General features: G+C 35.3%; 1 protein-coding gene across 4 annotated transcripts in view; it reads left to right on the forward strand.

Annotated features, from left to right (window-relative positions):
• Window positions 1-14,803, forward strand: part of GPCPD1 (glycerophosphocholine phosphodiesterase 1) — a 52,519-nt gene that overhangs the window by 4,927 nt on the left and 32,789 nt on the right. For all 4 annotated transcript variants that reach the window (XR_008392600.1, XM_037147743.2, XM_037147742.2 and 1 more), the window contains exons 2-5: window positions 751-824; window positions 3,805-3,901; window positions 6,907-6,991; window positions 12,858-12,933. Coding sequence is in view for 3 of the 4 variants with exons in the window: in XM_037147743.2 (XP_037003638.1) it covers window positions 779-824; window positions 3,805-3,901; window positions 6,907-6,991; window positions 12,858-12,933 (304 nt within the window). In the remaining variant the exon portion in view is untranslated. The remainder of the gene's footprint in view (window positions 1-750; window positions 825-3,804; window positions 3,902-6,906; window positions 6,992-12,857; window positions 12,934-14,803) is intronic.

Genomic DNA, 14,803 nt, shown 5'->3' on the forward strand with positions numbered 1-14,803 from the left:
TTTGTTTGGGAAGGTTTTTGTTGGTCATTAGTTACTAAGAAGTACATTCTCAAACTTGTTGCACACCATGACTGGTTTGTTTTAGTGGATGATACTTTGTTCTTTCTTTCTTATTAAAGTTGAAACATAAAGTAAAAATCCTCGCTTGACTCAAGGCTTTTCTAGCTATAGTTTTTTAACTTCTGCTATACCATGAGCCTGGTCAGGAAATATAGGTTGAGTTCAGAACAGCTGCATATCAGAAGAGAAAGTATACAACAACAGAATCTTGCATCCTTAAAAAAATTGGGGGGGGGCACTCTTGTTTTGCAGTTTTTATGATCCATACACTCTTACGGAACAATTCTGTAGCATTATGGGCCCTAAAACTTGCTAGGTACTACCTAAGCAATTAAGTCTGTCTATGTAGGGTCTCAAAAATCGTTTGCTCATAGTTAAGATTCATTTTGGGATCCCGACCAGGCAGCTCAGTTGGTTAGAGAGCATTGTCCCGATATGCCAAGGTTGCCAGTTTGGTCCCCAGTCAGGGCTCATATAAGCATCAACCAATGAATGAATAAATAAATAAGTGGAACAAGAAGTTGATGTTTCTCTCTCTCCCTCCCCCCATCCTTCCCTCCCTTCCCCCTCCCTCCTTCTCCCCCCTTTCCCCTACCTCTCTCTAAAATAAAAAAAATCATTTTTTTGTGTAGCTGTCTAGAACTGATATTTTCATATATTATAAATGGTATCTTCTCTTTTTCTTTCTAGCACAGCGTCCTGAAATAAATCTGTCAGAATGACACCTCAGGTTACCTTTGAAATAAGAGGAACTCTGTTACCAGGTATTGTAAATGAGCATTTTTATTATCTGGCTTATCTTAAATATGGAGTTGTTATTAGAGTGGGCCTGATTTTTAGGTGAAAATATCTTTATGGCTGGCCTGATACCAGAAAAGTGCTTGGAGCATAGTAAACTCAAGGAAAAAAACAAAACAAAACACCTCCAACCCCATTTTCCAAGAAAGCTGTGATTTTTATTTAACTTTGCACATGACAAAGATAATTAAGCTATGATTTTTTAAGTAGCATGAAAATAAGGGAAATTTTCTGAGAGGAAGAAGTTGGCAAAATATTTGGCTAACATTGTCTCCTACTTATAAATTCTTATAGTTAGCTTTACTGCATTTCTTGTTGTCTACTAAGCAGTGTAAAATAATTTAAATTTAATTTTGTTTTTTGTTTTTAGTGTGAAATTATTTTAATGCGAAATAATGTGTCAAAACAGTATCGCACCTGGGTTATATGCCTCCTGGTTTAATATACTCTGGCTGTGCTCACCAGTCCTTAACGCCGTTGCGTTTCTTCTCTAGAATTGTTGGGACTTTCTCAAATTATTTCTTTTGCCCAGATCTATGTGCCCTCCTTAATTTTCTTTCCTGCAATCTCTTACTTTCAACTAAGGTCCCTGTGAAATCAGGGTTCCAGGACTTGAGCAACTTTTACAGATTTTATGGAATTATCTGAGTAATTTTTTTTGGTGGATAGGTTATAAAATCTATGTAAAAAATGTGACTTTGTCTTGTTCATGCTGAATTCCTGCACTTCTCACAATGCCTGCTCACAGCTGGGGTAAGTGTGTGTTCAAAACAATGAATGAATGATTGATTCACTGTATATATGTAGCATCTTTGTTTTAGGAGCTATCACAGCAGTTGACAGTTGTGTGTCTGAGTGTAAATTCTTAGCCAAGATGATCTGATACAGCTCATCTCTGGGCAAGATTCTACAGATTGAAGATTGCTAGTTAGCTGCTGGGTTGGCTCCCTTGGGTTGAGTCCTCACCTCCAGCCCTCTGTGTAGCCAGCCACCTTTGTCAGAGAGGACGATAGAACTGTATCATTCCCATTTAGAGAGTTGTACAAAGGCAGTTTAGCTAGAAGGAGCTGGCTATGTCAGGCAAATAGACTGACCACACAATTAACCATAAAAGGATCATTTTTGCAAGAGGAAACTCTCATTCTTAAGGGCTAGAGGGACGATAATGGTGGATATGGATGCAGATAAATATGTAGGTGGGAAGGAGAGGACATAGAAGGACAGGGAGGGGATGTCGGGGAGATTCCCACTATCTCCATTTCTCTCCTGTCACCTTGATTTCTTCTCCAAAGGAGGAGGAAGTGTTCTCTGCTGAAAGTTCAGTGAGGAAGGAATGCAGAGAGGGGTGAGGTTAGAGGGAACAAGTAAAAAGAATTATGTGGGGGTACTATTTGCAAATTCCTTTAAAGTCTTTATAATCTTTTATAAGTGAAAGCTAATTAAACAGAGGTCTCTCTGCTCTAGTAGTTTCCCCCTTCTCCCTCATAGAAGCTGTATTAAAGGCAGTCAGCAGAAAGACAAAATACAGTAACAGTGCGGAGGAGTTGGTAAAATGCAGGAGCACTTATAGGAGGAAAGAGTGAACCACCAACTGATTGCTAAGTTTTACTTCTCCATTCGGGGTATATGTTTTTTCCAGAGTAAAGAGTAGCTGCTGTTTTGTGTGGGGCTAAGGAATAACTGGCTCCAGGAAAAAAGTATGAATGGACTCTTCTTTCCAAAGGAGGTATAAGGGCCTGAATCAGTGATTTCATGGTAATCTGTATTTTGAGCTAGGAGCCACAGTGTATGCTATAATATGCGTAGCAACATACACATTCTTGGGAATGAATATTTGTACCTTGTATTTAGCAGTAGTGTTTATCCTTTAAAAAAAAAACAGATGGTATGATAACCTAAGTTAATCATAACTGATTACTTAAAAGGATTTATGTATTTGAAAGATTTTGATGTAAAATCATCATAGACAATCACCTTGTGCTTTATGCACATGTATTTAGAACTCTGAAAACTCCTGAATGACTCGTATCTAGAATTTTTAGTTAAGTTTTACAGTCCAAGCTTACAAAATGCTCGTACAGGCGGCTACACCAACTGTAATTCAGCTCTTACCAAAGTACTGCCTAAAGCTGGAAACCAAGCTAGTCTCAGAAAGGGGAGGAATTTGTCTTAAGGTTTATCATTCAGGCCCGGTTCCTTATCTTTCTCATTACGAATTTTAATTATTTTAATTCAATATGTGTTGATAGAAGTTAAAGACTTCTGCATATTTATATCCATGAAGGTGTGGGCTTCTGCTAAATATATGTAAGTTTAGCAAATTTAAATGTTAGGTGTTAGTTTTTCTGTTGATGAGAAGTATTTTTCTCTCTCACAACATTTTTCTATTTTTTATTTATCTTTATTTATTTTATTGTTCAATTACAGTTGTCTGCATTTAGATGAGAAGTGTTCTGAAGAAACAATAGTCATTATTTTTATAAGGTGTATTAGATTTTTCAATGTATTTTTTGAGGATTTTTGTTGTTACATTGCTCCTGTCCGGGAAATTATCAATTACTGTTTCTTTAGAATACTTATATACAATTAGCGATTGCCCCTTTAAATTGGAAGCTGCCTTGAAGCAGGGGACTGTGATCTGATCACTTTGTCTTCTTGGTGCTTGTTTACTGGTTCAGTATGCAGTTGAACGAATGAAGAAAAGTTCATCCTTCCACATCCCTCTTTGTCTCTGGCTTTGATTCTGTAGATGTGGGTCAAGTTAATAAGGCAGGTACTAGTATAGTGCCTGGGTCCAAATCCATGTTTCCAGTGAGGGTCTTCCATCTCTGCAGCAAGGGACTCTATCCAGTAGAACGAATGCACTGACTGCTCGTTTCTTGCCCTCTGAAACTAAAACTTGGAACTCCTATTTATGCCACTGTAACTGGTGCTCTGTTCCTTTAGGAGAAGTTTTTGCAATTTGTGGAAACTGTGATGTTTTGGGAAACTGGAATCCTCAAAATGCTGTGGCTCTTACTCCAGAGAATGAGACAGGTGAAAGGTAAGCATGGAGGTGTTAGGTAACAGAGTAATTGTGACATTCAGGTTATAAACTTGGGGACTTTTAAGATAGCTTGGTATATTTTTCTTTTTAATTGTTATCAAAGTTGTCACACGTGCCTATGAAGAATGATACTTTTACAAAGTTTGTGGTGAGGAAAGAGTTAGCCTGTTCCTCAGTTTCTACCTCTCAGACAACCATTGTCAGTTCTTAGTTGGGTCTTATGGTATTTCTGCATAATAGGCTTATATTGCTGTTCCTTTTTTTTTTTTAACCTTTTTAAGGTAGTGTCTTTTTCTCAACACATGTTCTTGATAAAAGATTTAATTTTTGCTTTAGCCTATAAAATTTTTTTCCAGATATGTATAGTATTAACTAAAAGCTGAGAGTAGAACACATACTTATTTAGATATCTTAGCTAATGTAATGAAATGAGTTCACTGTGGAGATTAAATGCTCCATTAAACTTAGCATGAGTGTATTGGTGGTGCATTGGGCTGGGGGAAGGTTGATCTGGGTGCTGGTTTCAGTTCTGCATTTACCTGTGATCTTGGACAGATCCAGTATCTCTAGGCCTTGGCTACCTGGTCTGCACAGTAATGAGGTTAAGATAGAATCAGGGAATGTCAACAAACAGGGTGCTTCTCCACTTGGGGATACTTAAGAGTGTTACGGGTTGTCAGGATCTAGGTATGGGGGCAGGGTGAGAAGAGATGAGGAGATCCTGAATAGTATACAGATGCATGCAGTACCCCTTGGGAGAAATACTAAATTTCATGATTATGAAGCTCTAATCCTGGTTTCCTATGGAGCAGTGCTACTAAAAATGTGGACCATGAACCGTGCTGTACAAAACTTTTTTAAAAAATTAGTGCATAATATGAGAAACACAGACATTGAGAGCAGGAATTTAGAAACGTTGATAGCAGTTTGACATGCTAGGGCATCCTTGCATGTCACCGTGGACTCATCTCATTGAACTGAGTATGGAAACCAGACCAGACATATTGGTTGCAGGACCGGTTGGGTAAAATAAACAAAAAAAAGAAAAATGGACCTTTGCAGCAGATAGTTTGAGAAGTACTAATGGCAAAGCAAAGGAAAATAACAAGGAAATAAGCTAAGGAAAAGAAAACAAAAATATATGTAGAATACCCTTTTTGCTGTTTGTTACTAATGTGGCACATTTTCTCAGCCACAAATAAAGTTCTATTAATAAATGATACTAGAATCACAGAGGAATGAGGTGTTTATTCCTTGTAAGTGGCTGTTTTTTCCCTTGATTTTGGATCAGCCACTCCTATGAAGTGAAATCTCTTATCTTTCTGAATTTGTTCCTAAAACACCCTTCTGCTCTGAACTTGTGAGCTGCCCTGTCACCTGTCTTAAGTCCATCTCATCCAGCCTCGTCAAAGTGATGTGGACAGAACGAGGTAACATTAACTACTTAATGGACCCAGCCACTTTCACATTGCTGATGTACACTGAAATATAATGGATTAAAATATGGTAGATAAACAGTGCACAAGCAGAAAGGAAGTAGATGATACAAAAGGCAAGCATCGTTTGCCTTTGGACACTAGCTTTGTGTTTTAGAAATGAGTTTCTTTGGCATTTCAGTGGACTGTAGCAGAGATAGGAAATAAATTTCACCTTATACTTGGTAGAGTTTGCCTGGACGCCTGTGTTGAAAACGATTCTGAGGCCTCTGAAGGAAAAGTAGTAGGGGCATATCGGCCAAGCATTTGCTCTCCTGTGTTACAGTAGTGATTCACAACCAATTATATACATCCAGTGCTTAGGAAGTTTTATCAAACTCCATGTGACCAGGCTTCACCCCAGACCTATGAAATTAAGAGTCTCCTGGGGTGGAGTCAGGGAATATGTATTTTGTTACCACCAGATTAATCTGATTGCTGAAGGTAGGACCACAGATGACAGCTGGCTGTGGATATTTCTTAGGAACCACAGTTGAGTCAGAGTGAGCATAATGCCCTAAAGCCTATCTTGGTAGATCCAGGTGGGGAGCAGTACTAGCCATCTGGTGCCATGGAAGAACATTTGGAGCTGTTGTGTATTCACTGAAGTGTTCATGTGGAATTAATGTTTGGGTAATGGTCTGTGACAGAGATTCTCAAACTTAAGTCTTTGTGATGGGACTCACTTGTTAAACTACAGGTTTGGGGGCCCCATCCAAGTTTCTAATTAAATAGGCCTAGGTGTGACCTGAGAATTTGCATTTCTACCAGACTCCCAGGTTATACTGATGGTCCTGGGACCATGCTTTGGGTACTACTGGTCTGTGATTTGAAGCTAAAAATCAGTTCTAATCATGAATTGTAGTGAATTTTTTCACTGTTGAGTTAAAGTCGTAAAATAGCATAATTCAAAGGGAGACATTGGATTGAAACAGGAAAGAGATACAAATACTGATTGCTTAGCCCAGGGAGTAGACACGGGGTGTGCAGGATAGTTAGAACAAGGGACTGCTGGGAACATGGGTGTAACTAGCCAGTGTTAGTCCCAAAGCCTCTTAGCAGCCATATAATATCTCTAGCTAAGTAGAAAGTCTGACTCTGGCTTCTACTTCTACTCTACTTGCTTTTTCTGTTTGGAATACTTCCAGCTGTTGTCTGTCTTGTTCCTTCCCATCACTTAGGTCTCAACTCAGACAGTTCTTCCTCACCGAGGCCTCCTATCCAAAAAGCCTCCTCCAAAACTTCCTGTCACATCAGAAAGGTCAAATAGCCCTCATTATGTATGTTGCTTGGTTATTTGTTTGTCTACCCACAAGAAAGCAATCTCTATGAAGATGGGGCTCTCTGTGCCTCGTTCATCGACGTGTTCTCAGCGCTTGGTACAGATTAAGCCTAAAATAAAATTTTGTATAGGAATAGATAAGTGGTATGGGTCATAGACCTTACTTGAGTGGGTTTGTGAATTATAGTCTTTATGCATTTTACTTTGATAATGATGCTGCTGCTTTAATTTTTTTTTCCACACAGCATATTATGGAAAGCAACCATTGGTCTCAGTAGAGGAGTATCAGTTCAATATCGCTACTTCAAAGGGTGCTTTTTAGAACCAAAGGTATGTTTTCTTCATCTAGTTTCCAGTTTCTTTAGCAGGCTTCTTTCAAAAGCAACTGATTTATATTTTGAAACATTAAAAGTGAAATGAACTTGTTTTGCTCAAATAAGGAAGACAGAACTCTAGGTTAATAACATTTTAGTACCAAAAAAGCAAGGAAGTAACCACTTCAGATGCAGACGATGTGTGTAATGGAATTTTTAAAAGACTAATAGTAAGTATGTTGCAATATTGTCATCATGAAACAGGTATTAATGATAAGTAAATGTTCTTGATGGGTAGGTATGCTATTTCTCTAATTTTTGTAAACTAGTAACCAGTTGCAAGGGTTTTTCTTTGTGTTTTTTGATCCTTGTTTGGTATAAATACATTTAGAGGCATATATAGCCACCTTTAAGTGAGTAATTACTTTTAAAAATTATTTCACAGCAGCTGTCTCTTAATGGCTGCATTGTAACTTCTATCCAAACTGATGTCATTTCTCTTGGATTTTTTCCAACAATGGTGTTGATAGACTAGGATCTTTCCTAAAGGCCTTTGGAGTAGCTATTAAATCTAAATCTGCTTGCTCATGATGATTTATTATTTTGGGATTGTTTTCATATTTAGAAAAAAAGTTGAGTCTTTTCCTCTTATTTTGAAGATACTTGCTGAAAGGATTCTTTTCCTTCAGAGTTTTACCTTTGAGCCCACTTGGGCTGCATGTGAACAAGGGTTTAGGCAGTAGTCTAGGAGCAAAACATAGATTAGAACTCTTAAAAGATTTTATTTCGCTTTGTGGTCATTGAATACTTGTTAAATATGAAAAATGCAAGCAGCCACTATTAGCTTATTCTTTTAGCCACCATTATAAGAAAGAAAAAAACTGACAAACCCATTTCAGCTGTCTTTTGCACCTATTACGTTTCTTATTCCAAGAATATATTGTAAATACACAGTAATTAAACTTAAATTACATTATGGTTGATCACTGTGTTGGCTTATCTTGACAATAGTCTCACTTTATGACTTAGGAAAAGATCGTGTATTTAGTGTAGGGGTTATGCATCATGGCATTGTTCTTCAGTATAAATTGAATAATTGTGCATAGATACATTGAAAGCTTATTTGTGGGTCCTGGTATGTGAAATTTGTAACATGAAATCAACTAAAGTTTACTTAAAGGGGTATTTGGACAAGAAAAATCATAATGAGTCCTTAACGAGTCCTTTGGGCATATTTGTTAAAGTAAGACTGTTGTCAACACAGGTTAAATTAAGCCAACCTACAGTATGTCCCCACTTCATTGAAAATGTAACCAAAAGCAGCAAATCAGTCTAAAATGCCTTTTTTAAAAAAATTGGCAATAAGTCTACTTACAGTAAGAAACAAGTTTTTCCCCTTGTAATACTTGCAAAAGTTTACAGTATGTGTTGGTGAGTGTGTTTCTTTAAGTAGGTGCTCTGTATCGTGTACACATGTACCGTGTGATGCAGGGGCTGCCGTGGTAAGTATGTTTTTCGTGGAATAGAGTAAATAGCTACATAAAATCCCATGCATATGGCTAGAGGCCTTTTTCCCCTCCATAGGCCAGCTTAAAGTGACACTTTTTTAAAAAGTTGGTGGCGCTTTTTAAATGAAACTTAATTTTTAATAGAAATACTTATGAAACTTTGTCTCAATTTTGTATTGTCAAATGATAGAACAAATGTATAAGGAATCTTAAATTTTGAACTTTTGTAAATTATTAGAATATATATTTATGAATATAAAGAATAATAAGAAAGCAAAGTAATTATGAAAGCATTGAAAAGCTGAAATGGGTAATAAAATTAATTTTACTGGGTTATGGTCTTGGAGGTAGTCTGCCCGAACAGTTGTAGAACCTAAGCTAAAAATCTTGTGATCTTGTTACTTTACCTTCAGACTTCAGCTTCTGCATCTTTAAAACGTAGGGTTGAACTATAAATTTCTTAGGTCCCTTCTGTTACTAGTATTTTATTAATAAATAATGTAAAATTTTACTATTCATATACTCTTATATTTTGCTCCTTCTGGCATATTCCTTTTACCTTAGAAGTTGAATCTTGCAATCCTTTTTCTCTTAATTTTTCATAGCTACATGTTCTCTTATACTTTTTAGAATTAGAATAAGGTGTTAATTTGTTGAATTTAAGATAATTTTATAGGTGACAAATCAAAATACTAACATATAAACATAGGAAACAAAGGTAGCAGATATTCCTGGGATGAAAACATTGCAGTGAGCCTGCAGATAGTCCATTAATTGCACATCTTCACTAAACTAATTTTTGATTTAACATGCAATTTAAACATTTTTAAAATCCATGTCCACCCCCTCTTATGGCTAGCATTAGGGCAGTTGCCTTTACAGAAATGGTAGCCAATTTTTAATTATATTGTTTTTGAAATATTTCCTTCATCTCAGTATAAATAGCTCTTTATTTTTCAGTAACATATCTGTTTCTAATTTTTATAGGTGTTAACATTCGCTCATAATTAGATTCATTAAAAACTGTTTTACTTCATTCTTAATCTCCCTTGATTTTTTTTTTAATCTTTTAACAGACGAATCAGTCATCTTTGATAGACTGATGGTTTATTTTTAGAATAGCCTAGGGTGTTATTTTATAGAATGGTTTCTTAATATAATAAAAATCTTACCCTCAGCTGTTAACTTCCAATCTGAACTACCTCATAGATATTGGTCCACCTAGCTTTCTTTACTTGGCTCATTCCTAGGCAACCATTTTTCTTAATGGTCTTACTAAAAATAGTGATTTTTATAAATAACGGTGGTCTGGACTCTGACAGCATGGATACAGTTTCCTCAGAGAACCTTTTCCGGGCATGTTTTTCCCAAAATTGTGGAAAATAATCAGTAAAATTCCAAAAGTTCACGTTTATGTTTTTCATGATATTAAAAGCAGTGATATTACATGAGTATTTATTTCCTTGGTGGTTTGTTAAAATGAAACAAGAACTCCAATTTAACGTTGGATAATAATCTTGTTTATTTCTCTCAGTGTTTGATGTAGCTGAGTGATTGTCCATACGATTGAAGAAAGCAGCCATTAAGATTTCTTGTTGTGTGTGGAAACATAATGTTTTCATTTTTGTTAGCATGCATGTTTGAAGACATTGCAGCAATCCTCTGATTTAAAATATGCTAATTTCTGAAATACTGCGATTCTACTAGTACTGCAAATGGAATATTGTCTTGGACTGATACTGTCTTGCTGTACCGCCTCTCACCCCCAAGGTCACTTTCCACCTGACTCCAAAATGCTTAAAATTGTGGCAGCCTTTTACAGAATGAAACTGTTCTTTTTTTTCCTAAGATCTTGAAGATTGTTTTTCCTGGGATAGAGCTTTAAAAAAGATTTCATGTTTTGGAGTCATTACTGAGATTTTTAATATATCACTGCTCAGGCCTTAACATTTTTTTAAAAGAACTTCAGTAAGCTCAAATTTAAGATTGCCTTCTAAAGTTTAATAAAGTAGTCATAACAATTTAGGAAGTTCACTGTATTTTAAAAGTTGGTACATTCCCCTCACCCCTCATATTATAACACTTTGTGTACCAGACAACATGGGTTTGTAGTGTGAACAGTAGTAGACATAGTTTTAAGTCATGTGTTCAATCACCTCTTTGGACTGCTCCTCACATAGCCATTCTGTTCAAGCCCAAATTGTTTTATGCTGTGACTCATGGCTTTGCAACTAAAACATGTGAAGGTAGAGTTCATTGAAATTACTTCTAAAGTATATTCCCTATCAAATATTTAATCCGCAGGGCTATTCTTAACATGATTAACTAGAGATACTGTAGTGAACACATTGTAAAGTTCCCCTGACATCTAAATTAAAACAAAAACAATGCAAATTCTCTTTTTTCCTCTATTCAGTTTCTATCCTTGCTGATAGTTAACATTATATTCATGGCACCCTTTCAAATCACCTTTGATTAGTAACTTCCATAAGAATATAAATTCATACCATCTTTGTAGTGAAGAGGATTTTATTTGTTTGTTTGTTTGTTTGTTTATTTTTTGGTAGGGGTTGTGGGGAACTTGGGAGGAAGGGAGTAGTTTAGTTTTTTCTGGCTGCTTATTATTGCTAAGGAACATCATTCTATTTTTAATGTATACATTTGTATCTCTTGAGGATTGGAAAATTTGGTGTTTAAAAAAAGCAAATTCAGAAAACTGATGGGAAAAACTAGTAAAAAAACATCCAGGCAGTGTCGGATTATATGCATCTCTTTCTTGTAGTTGTAATGAGAATTAAATTCACTACATTTTAATATGAACAGTTTCACATTTACATTTTAAAAAATGTCTGCCTAGTCTGCCAATTCCTAAGTAAACCTTTTAACGAGGACATTTTGTCTAGAGAGAAGGAGCATTTCTGGTATTGTCCCAGGATGAGTGATTTGAATGAGCATGTAGTACTATTTTAGTGTTAAATTCTGAAACTTTGCAAGTTTTAAAAAAGATTTTAACCTTTGGTTACTTTAAGTGGTAGAATTATCTCATGTTTAATAACCTAATGTGCCTAATTTGTTACCTACTTACTATCATTTGACACAATTATTAAATATAATCAATATCAAAATCCTACAACATGTTCTAGGAGAATATTTAATGTCATCTAAAGGTATACAATATTTTTAGAGAGAAGCTATATGTTTCAGGCTTTTTAAGAGTATATTTAGTGTACACCTAGAAAAGGGCTTGAGGATTATGTATGAAAATGTTGATGGTGATTAATCCTGAGTGATGTGATAATGGGTGACTTCGTTTTTTCTTTTTGCTTCCCTGTGTTTTACTACATTATTCAGAAGACATGTAAAGATCAAAAAATTAAAGTAACTTGTAAAGGTTACAGTTGAAAATTTGCTTTGAAAATATGTATTTAAGTGTTTTATTTTGGCATATAAGTTTAGTCATTTTTAAAAATAATTAAAGGAAAATTAGGAAGCATTTAATACAGTTTCTTAGGTATAGTATATGCCTAGAATCTGTTGGTAGGTTTATTCTTGTTTTTAAATTGATGTAGGTGTTATCGACACTATATAAAGCTTTATTTTCTCTTTCAGTAAGGGAACTTGATAACGGGACAATATTAGGAGTTATCACACTATACGAATTTATAAACTCAAAGGCATAAAGAGTAAAAGTGGGTGTTAATCCCCCTTTTATCAGATTTGTTCTTCAGATTTACCCATGCATGTGTCTTTTTTTTTAGGGTTTCCTGTGCCCTTTAGAAACAGTGGTTACTGTGATAAGAGAAATCTGATGTTCTTCCTGTTATCTACTAACTATTCTTAAATGTATATAGTAACAAACTTTATTATGCCCTCAAGTTTCTTGAGTACCTCATAATGGAAGTACTTGTTTCTACTATTCCTATGATACAGAGTTTAGGCTTTTTCCAAACACTTTGAGAGTTACTCAAGTTGAGATACTTTATCCAGTTACACCCCATTGACTGCTGACTTACCAAACATAAAGTATATTTCCAGTTAACTTTAATTTAGGGCAGAATAATCAGTTAAAGATTAAAATTTCATTAAAAAATTTGAGTATCATAGGCAGATTTAAGAATGGGTTTTAAATGGTTTTATGTGCCAGTTCATCGCATTTTTCTTTGTTTACTGTCTCATCCTCATTTTTTCCCCAGCACTCATCAAGTTTTGTGACCTGGTACTTTCCCGATTGGGGGCATATTATATTGATAATTAACAAGATTAATCACCTGGTTTCATATTTAGTATAAACTTAGTCCACAAACATCTCATGGAGTCATGGGTAGAAAATAAGATCTAAGAAATTATTGCAGACATTTAACTTTTAAATTGCAGACTATCGGTGGTCCATGTCAAGTCATAGTTCACAAGTGGGAGACTCATCTACAACCACGATCAATAACCCCTTTAGGTATGGGCATTAACTGCATCTGTTTGAGGCATATGCATAAAGTTACTAATATGCTGCACAATGGCTTAGTGGGATTTAATAAGTTTTTATTCTAAAGTTTAAGGGCCATTTTCACTTAGCATATCATGAATCTTACTGTCAAAACTTAAGTAGTTCTTAATGTCTTTTTTATAAACTTTATTAGAAATGCTTGCCTAGGTATTTTTATTTTCTTGGGTTAGGTTAATTTACTGTAGAATATTTATTTTCATTTGGACAGTTAACAAAGCTTATGAAAAGTTGTCGTTGCTGAGCATCCATGGCTTTATTGGATTATTTGCTCAGAGAACTTAGAGAATTTTTGAGGAAAGAATTAATTCAAAACAAAGATTCACTTTTACAAAAAATTATTTAAGATTTTTTTATTTATGGGTTTTAGGAGAAGAAAGTGGGGGAAGAAACATGGGGAAAAGTGGGGGAAGAAAGTGGGGGATTTGTTCCACCTGTTTATGCACTCATAGGTTGATTTTTGTATGTGCCCTGACCAGGGATTGAACACCCAATCTTGGTGTGTCAGGATGATGCTTTATCCAACTGAGCTACCTAGCCAGGGCAAAAACAAAGATTCTTACATTTTTAACTTTCAATAGTAAGAATAGAACAAGTTATTCTACTCATTCTGTGTGTTTTTTAAAACCAGTAAATACTTGAGTAAATATGTATAAATAAATTCAAATTTCTTGGTTGTAACAGATAGGTTTTCCTCATAAGTTAAATACTTTGCTGGCTGTGTTAAAATTGATATTCAAATAGTTTATTTTTTAATGGCTGAATTTTCCACAGCCTTTTTTTTAGATATAAATTTTATTTACTTGTAGAGAGGGGGGAAGGGCTGGAGGAGGAGTGGGAGAGAGACATCAGTGTGTGAGAGATACATGGATCGGTTGCCTCTCACATGGCCCCAGCTGGGGACCTGGCCCACAACTAGGCATGTGCCCTGGATGGGAATCAAATGGGCAGCCTTTCGGTTCACTGGCTGCTGCAGAGTTTACTGAGGCACACCAGCCAGGTCAGTTTCTTTTTCTTTTTAAACATTAGTCAGTTTTCTTACGCCTAAAACTGGCATTTCTCTTCATACAAGTATTTTTAAAATTTCTTTTTCATACTAAGATTAAAATTTGAAGTTTATTTCACATACATTAAATTACTCACTTGGATCCATCTGTAAAGTGACTCAATACTGAGAAACATACCTTTCAGTTTCTAGGGAAAATTAGAATGTAAAGATAATAAATGGCTTTCTAGTTACCAGCTTAGAAAGCAGTGGGAGATACTGCTTTATCCTGTAGTAGAAACATCTTGTTTAAACAGATACCTCATTCCATCCTCTTTATTGGATTTTCTTTTTCTATGTTTTAATCCTTTTTATAGTGCATTTAGAAATTTTCTGATAGTGTGCTTTAGAATTATCATAGTTCTATATTGAGGTTGAAAATTATTAGATACTGAATATTTAAAAATAATTTGCATTTTGAAGCATCTTGCAGTTAAGTATATTTATTATTGTGAGAAGTGGGATGATTTTCTTCCTGGTGTTTTAAAGAAATATTTATACTTTTGGTAAAACAGAATTTCTAAACTTAAGAGCTGTGTGAAATCTATCAGAAAATCTTTGTTAGGAACTATCACACTTATTTTGACAAACATTTCAGACATATTTAAAGTAAACTAGGAGAGGAAAGAGCAGGGAGTTAGTATGTTAGTCAGAGGGTGGGGCTTGATGGCTCATTCGGTTGAACTTTCTGTTTAGGAGGGCATGTATGTGCTAGAACTTACCGTTTTGGTAGTTCCTCACAGCTCTGAGCACACAGGTAAGTTTATGCTATTTGAA

This window comes from Artibeus jamaicensis, unplaced genomic scaffold (genome assembly GCF_021234435.1).
Source record: "Artibeus jamaicensis isolate MK-2021 breed Jamaican fruit bat unplaced genomic scaffold, CSHL_Jam_final contig_685, whole genome shotgun sequence".
Taxonomy (NCBI): domain Eukaryota; kingdom Metazoa; phylum Chordata; class Mammalia; order Chiroptera; family Phyllostomidae; genus Artibeus; species Artibeus jamaicensis.